This window comes from Notothenia rossii (genome assembly GCF_949606895.1).
Source record: "Notothenia rossii genome assembly, chromosome: 6".
Classification (NCBI taxonomy): domain Eukaryota; kingdom Metazoa; phylum Chordata; class Actinopteri; order Perciformes; family Nototheniidae; genus Notothenia; species Notothenia rossii.
In genome coordinates this window covers 78,793,821-78,801,549 of record NC_136909.1, presented here as the reverse complement: position 1 = coordinate 78,801,549, position 7,729 = coordinate 78,793,821, and the positions used below count along the sequence as shown (strand labels likewise).

The window sequence follows — 7,729 nt, the reverse complement described above, 5'->3', positions numbered from 1 at the left end:
TGATTTCACACCGGGATGCATTGATTGCAAAGAAGTAAGCTTGGCTGCTTTCTAAAATAAAATGATTTCCCAAAATGAAGCAAAGTTGGAGCTGTCTAACATGTGTTGTGTGACCATTATCAATCCCAGACAGGTTGCCAGGTCGCTGCGGTGTCAACGTGTAAGCATGCATGTGTAGTTTGCACTGGTGTCTGTGTGAGAAAACGTCATCAGTGCGGTTTGTAGAGGGCGTGGGCGTGTTTGCGTCATGCATGTCTGCACACATGCACTAAACTCTATCCTGTCATGTACAGGGCTGTCAGGGAGCCAGGCATTATGTTATTGGAGTTGGCAGCATGGTTATTCCTGTCATAGCGATTAATATCAAGCAGAGTTGAATGTCCCCTCTCTCTGCGGAGAAGGAGCGCTCGTTCAGACGTCATGTTGTGAGGATGCCCTTGTCTGTACGGAAAGCTATTCACCCAAATATAAGTTAAATGGCGAGGAATTCTCATTCATTTTTATGGAGAATGATAAGGGGCTTTATCAGAATATTTAGAAATATTTCGCATTTAAAAAATGTTTTACAGAAATGTAATACTGCGGCTCATTTATTTCCCGTCTGCAACATGCTGTTTATGGGATCACCTGCTAACTTAAAGATTTTCTATACATTGAACTCATTTAATGATCTCATAGCGATGCAGTTAAATACAGTTATTCTGCACATATTAAGATGTGATATGATATCAACGATTAAAAGTGCATGTGTTGTACATCCTGGAACTCGTGTTTACTGAGTATCTGCCACAGGCATATACTAGATAATGCTCTTCAGCTCTGTATCTGTACTTAAAGGAAATGTGCTTACTACTCAATGGAGAAAATATAGGAGCTTGTACTAATCTGCTTCATACTGTACATTGCTGTTACGCTCTGAAGGCTTCAAGGATATCGCCAAAGGCTAGATTCTCGTTGTATCTTTGACGCCGCTTATGGATTTTCTCAAGTCATAACCTAAACCACAGGCTCTTTACTGTTCGTAGCATGTTTGAAAAATTGAAAAAGTAATGACTTTTTAACAGCAAAAAGACATAAATCCTTTATGAAACCCTAAATGGAAAATGTAAGAGATTGTATGTTTCGAAGCATGATAAATCCAATTGGCTTTGAGCTTGAAACTTCGCACTGTCAAAGAGCGGCAGTTCCCTCAGGCTATTTCACAGCTTGATGAATGGCTAACGTCATCAGAATGAGGAACATTGTGTTTTGCTGTTGAGCTTAACAGCATGTCGGTAGGATGAAAAGTGGATACTGACGAGTGAATCTCAGGTGTGTTTGGAAAATGAAAACAGCCTTGGGCTGTTCAGGGAAAAACAGTCGGGAGGTTGCCTCAGCCAAAACAACAAACCCTGTCAGCTGGTCAAGCTAATGAACCGGCAAACAAATGACCACTGAGTCCTGTAACGCTGATCATTACTTTGTCCGCCAATAAACCAGCCACCCAGCAAAAGCCTGCCGTTCGACAGCTGACAAATGAGACGCCTAGGTTTGTCTGTCGACTAACCAGCCATCACCGTAACAACCCAGCAGGGTGTCGTTTCTTATGGCTTCTTCCCCCTTAAGCCTGGTGGTTGATCTTTAGGCATTTGATTTAAATCACTGGACGTATTGCTGACTCCATTTTTTACTGGGCGATCACTCAGCAGGACTGTGGGGCACAGGAGCATTCCAGTCAGGCAATATTCCCATCCATCCACCTGATTTCATTACCCTCCTCTCCCCTAAGTGCTTTGCAGTTCCCAGGTCTGCAGAAATATTGGCTATGAACATTTGATTATCATGCCCCTGTGCCTATTATATTACCATAGATGTACCTCAACAAGAATGAGAAGGAACTACATATCTAACCGAGTGCAAAAGGGGAAAGAACAATCATTTAAATTAAAGTCTTTCCACGTGTGACTCATGCACAAATGTCCCTATAGGTAAAAATTAGATGTCAATAAACACATTAGTGATACTTTAATGCATTAGATACTGGTATCCTGTATTTGAAGAGCATATTCAGACTCTGGAGCTAGTGCACACTTGTGTACCTTTCTAAATGGCATTATAATATAATACAACCTCTGTAAACACAGTCCTCACTCCACAAAAACTAGGACAAGGTTTTCCACTTGTATGCTTCGAGGTTACTAACTACTGTTAGTGGAGCTGAATGGATACAGATAATAGTCTTGTATAACCAGGTTGAAAAACATATTTTCTGTTGTGTGCTAAGATGCTAAATGATTTAAACTTAAGATAGAGAAGCCCTCTTCTGCGCATTTGTCTCTTATTTTCGCATGAGCAACGGTTCACTCGTCATTACTACTAATTAGCTTGTTAACCATTGTTTAACGTCCTAAAACTTATTAAATGCAACACTTTTTAATGACGGCCTGAATCATAAATTGGGTCATGGAGGTTAGGAGATTGAGTTGCATTATGGGAATTGTGGAATTTGGTCTTTTGGGGTAAATCCTGAGACTATAAACGTCTGCATATACGGTATGAGCCTCTAACTCTTCAGTATGGACAATTCTTCATTTATTGTTTTACTATCACATATTTCTGGGATTCACATTTTGTTGGATGTTATTTAAAAATAATCATGAAAACCTAATAATATTCCAGTATCACAAATCTGTAGGTTCCTTTAAAATGTCCCAAGAAAATTGCAGAAAATTACTTTAAAGCTTTATCTTCGATTTATATGAAATGTTATTGACACATTTCACATTTTCTGAAATCTGTAGGAAACGTTTTTAAATCAAATCTGCTTAAATCCTCATAGTGTGTCCATTGATCAAATTGTAGTGCTTGTTAAGCAAAGTGTTGAATATCAATGTACCGGTACAGACTGAAGTGAAATGGAAACTCAAAAAAGACCTGCTAACATTGGTCAAGATCAAACACACATGGAGATAATGAGAAAGGGGTAGAATAATTGAACAGGATGTATGAGTGCACATCTCATTTTTCCATCTTCAAAGTCAGTTCTCCTTCAAGTGGATGTGAGAGGTCGAATGACATACATATAAAGTCATTTATATTCTCATTCTGATGTAAATCTAAAATATTTTTCCCAACTGCTGCCCTCGTCATGCTGTCTATAGTTCAATCATATATTAAAGTGAATCTCAATGTTGTGATCTTACATCAAGATGGATGTTTTCTCTATATACCTTAACTTCTGACACTAGCGTCAAGCTTACAGCATGTTTATTGAATGCTGGATTAAAAACAGAAACAATACCACCCACATCTTAGGTTAATTAACCCCTTTCCCATATGTACCATAACTTATAAATGCTCATAATTGCCTCCTTATCTATCTATTGGGATAGGAAGCATTGACAAGGAGTTAATGTTCCATGAACACATTGCCACAACATGAATAATACCTGTAAATCTTCCACAGTGGCTCTGGTGGGGGGGGGGGAACGATAATGTTTTATGTATGAGGCTTACAGTATGTACCATATCTGTGCTGATAGGATAGTCAGACCCAGTGGATGTTATCTGCTGAGGGGCAGCACCACAACTGACTATTTATATGACAATTGCACTCCTGCTTCTAACTAAAAGGGAGTGGAAACAGGTCAACAAGCAACAAACTAATAAAATAAACTTTAAATCGAAAAAGAAAATAACCTGTGCTAGAGCCGGGAAATTAATTGTATAATGTGTTTCCATCAAGGGACTGGGGTTGGAAATGAGATTTTGGCTATAACAAAAATAAGATATACAAATACTCACTGATAACCCTAATTTAAAAAAGCCACTTTCTCTGCATTATGGAGCTTAGGGTTGAATGAACTTTATAAGCAGGATGAACAACAACTACACAAACAAACATCAATAGAGTTATTATAATAAAGATCAAATGTGCTTAATAAATACAAAATAAGCTTTTTTCAAGCTATTCTGCAACATTAGGGAAAATCCTAGAGAAAAGGTTTGCTTGTGTGACATTTAAAACAAATTAATATCACAACTTGTGATATTAATTTAATTTGAATGTCATCTCAGAAGATATAAGCAGTGGCTTGATAAAGGGATATTATAAACTGTGTTTACAATTTAAGCAATACGAGCAGGTGACACATGGGCCACATTAGCCTCATACAGTCAATCTCTTTACATAATGCATCATGATGCATACAGCTAAAGCTATTAACCGTAGCTCAGTCAGCACTTAACTAATGGCAGGAAATGTAGCAAATCAAATGATTAATAACAGTTATAAAATAGCAAATAAAATTAGCCTACCTGAAGATAATGGTCCAACGAGGGTCTCAGATACACCTTCAGAATACCTTTACTAGTCCCACAGAGCGGAAATTTGTAGGCTGTATAGAAACATACACATATTCTTGTTTGTTACCAAAAGCACACTTTATCACCAACATTTTTAACATGCTCGTGTAGAAATAAAATGTTAAACTTACATGTGGGGGGGTTACCAAAGAAACAGCGTGTCAGAAAGTTTCCAAAAAATTTGAGTCTGTAATTGAGAAGCGGAATGAAGGTTTCGAACTGTGTTTCTTACCGGTCCGTTTTACAGGGACACCCTACCGGAAGGCTATTACATTTCAACGAAGTGAGGACGGACTTTAACATCACGAACATCTGTTACCTTTGTTCCTACACTGTTTAATACTATCAAGTAAGTATATGTTACGTTTTAGAGGCATGTCATTACTAAGAATCCTTTATTTTTACAAAACGTTCGGTTGATTTACCGTTAAAGAGACTTGTATGGTGTCTAACAACAACTAGCTAACATCACGTTACTGTTGGCCAGAAATACATTGAAAACAACGTTAGCATGCTAACTGCTTCTTTGTGGAAATGGTGCAAAGGTATTCCACGCGAGGAAGCTATTTACTTTTTTAATTGTACGGTTATATGGAGCATGTAATGGCGCAATTACATATACGCGGTTGTTTTTACGTGAATTATCGAGAGCATTTGTGTTAAGAAGGTTACATTATAATCGTTTCTATGGCTTAAAAAGAGTGAGCTGGTTGCTTGTCTTTTTTTCAAAATATGGAGCACATCATCATCTTTAACACGGAGAAAGTGAATTGCAAAGAGTCGAGATCCCGTTTGTTTGGTCATAATTAGTACAAATATATAGTTTAAAAATACCCTCACGTATTTCTGAAAATGTCCTATAATTAATTAGAATCCGGTTTATTAGGAAGTAGGTTTACACACACGAGGAATGTGCTTCGGTGTAAATGGTGCATACATTGACATACCCAAATAGTAGTTTTCATATTACATGTAAATGAGGAAACAACACTTATTTTTAGGTAAAAAAACAAATGTAATTGTGTATATATATATATATATATATATATATATATATATAACAAATTATTCTTCAAAATAACCTGTATCGGCAAAAATATGTGAGACTAAAAGTGGAAGCAACTGTTAATAAGTATGGGAAATCACTTGATTGTTTCAGATACATAATTGTACTTGCATGATGACTTTGATGTTATATTTTGGCCTCTGCATGAACATTTATAGTAACTTTTAATTTGACTTTTGCCTTAGCCACTGGGACTCTCCTCTCAGCAAGAATGACGGACAGGTACAACATCCACAGTCAACTGGAGCATCTTCAGTCTAAGTACATCGGCACAGGACACGCTGACACCAGCAAGTGGGAGTGGCTGGTGAACCAGCACCGGGACTCTTACTGCTCCTACATGGGACACTTCGACCTGCTCAACTACTTCTCCGTGGCAGAGAACGAGAGCAAAGCTCGTGTTCGCTTCAACCTGATGGAGAAGATGCTTCAACCATGTGGACCTCCATCAGATAAACCTGATGATGCATAGATTACCCTGGAGTGAGCTGCGAATATTTTCTACTCGGTTTTTTCGGACATTCATCTTTTTCCTGCTAAACACATTTTATTTTGTCCTCTTCTAAAAATGTCTGATCATCAACTTAACCCTGTATGACCCTCCCAAGACTGAATCAATTGTCCATTTACATAACAGCTGATACCTGGACAAAGGTCTTTTAGTTTTTCTTACATCCGGGCTCTACCACTGAAACACATGTTTTAATATGACATGCAGCTGTAAGAGAGTCTTGTTTCAAGGGTGAAATCATTAGGAAATGGCTCCAAAATGTAAACGTGTATTAAAGAAGATAACATAACAAATTGGTGTAACATCATCTGTTGGATATTTGTATTAATATAAACGTCTGTTTTGATTTGATTAAAATCCATTACGCTTCAAAATGTAGTTACTTATTTTTCTTCTCGTCAAAATGTCAATACCCACACTATATACAGATCAGTGACAAATTCATGTTGGAAAAACAAAAAGAGACTTGGTTCAGTGTTGGGCCACCATGAGGAAACAACGGGCCGTTTCTCAATGTCGAGTGAAGCTGCTACAGAGCCACTATTTCAAGCATACTACGTCATCGAGTTGCGCCGAACCACTGTTTAAATGCCCAGCATACATGTGCTACCAAGCAAGCGTCCTCGACTTTGAGAAACGGCCACAGATTCAATGCTCCTTGGTTCAGCTTTCTCAAGTCTCTGTAATATAATAGAAGGGATCAACTCTATCTGCTCAAAGATATTGCCTCATTCTGAATATGATGGTGGTGTAGCAAACTCATCTTTAGCTTTGTTAACATTTCCACTCCAATTCAACACATAATTATACCAATTGAATCCTTAAGTGACCTCTAATGTGCTGAATGGAGGCATTTGCATATATGGTATGGTTTAAATAAGTTATGTTTTATTCCATCACTTGAATTTAAAAGAATGGGAAATAATTATACTAAGAAAAAACAATGACACTTGAAATTATTTATTAAAGTGGGACTCCAAAGCCACTGTTGAAAACACATTCTTATTTTGAAGCATAAAGGCATTGTCTTTATACATGTTCATATGATACATGCAAATATAAACTCAGACTTTCAAATTGCCCACCTACACAGTCTCACATTTTCTGTACCCAATCATCCACCCACATGATAGAGCCCACAGATCAGCTGTGCATGACATAAACACACATCCTGACATGCATTGCTGTCATTATATTTCTGATTGTAATCTGAAGTTGCAACGTCATAAACATGTGATTGTTTATTTCCATGGAGATTCTTATGTCACTCAAATCCAGAAACAAATTTCAAGGAACGTAATTTGAAGAGATGGCTGATTATATACGATGTCAGTGGTGAATAGAGCTTCTCATTGCCTGGTCTCGTACTGAATTTACATATCTGTAGAGCAAGTGATGGCAATTAGATCCCAAAGTGCAAATTATCTTCTGTTTGAGCAGTCGCAGCGTGAAAGAAGAAAATTGGTTCAGTGTTGAATTTGAATCAGTCCCTTTGAACAGGAGTTTAATATGCTACCAGTCATGACAGAAGGCTGTTATAATGCGAATGGTCTCAGGGTTGTTGAAATATAATAGATGTTTGAAGTTGCAGTCGGTACAATGACTCTTGTTTATACTGAGGTCCAGAAAAGAGCAGCAGGGGCTGAGATTTGTCTCGCTGACTTCAGGTGAATCATCAAAGCATACTGCGGGCTACATTCACACACAAACACAGCACCTTGCTTTGGAGAGGATGCTATGCATGACTCATTGTTGGATTGAGAGACAAGTCAGTGGGTGCCAAGGAAGTTCCTGTGTGGTGCATCTCG

The 7,729-nt window shown here is 37.9% G+C and overlaps 1 protein-coding gene across 1 annotated transcript; it reads left to right on the top strand.

Annotated features, from left to right (window-relative positions):
• The first annotated feature begins 4,539 nt into the window (after positions 1–4,539).
• sf3b5 (splicing factor 3b, subunit 5) lies at positions 4,540–6,295 on the top strand. The gene is made up of 2 exons (XM_079688778.1): positions 4,540–4,693; positions 5,596–6,295. Exon 2 carries the CDS (start codon positions 5,622–5,624, stop codon positions 5,880–5,882), a length of 261 nt encoding a protein of 86 aa, XP_079544904.1. The 5' UTR covers positions 4,540–4,693; positions 5,596–5,621; the 3' UTR covers positions 5,883–6,295.
• The last annotated feature ends 1,434 nt before the right edge of the window (positions 6,296–7,729 follow it).

Bases quoted from the DNA above. Each gene is read 5' to 3' on its own strand.
- sf3b5 (XM_079688778.1), top strand. From the start codon at position 5,622: ATGACGGACAGGTACAACATCCACAGTCAACTGGAGCATCTTCAGTCT.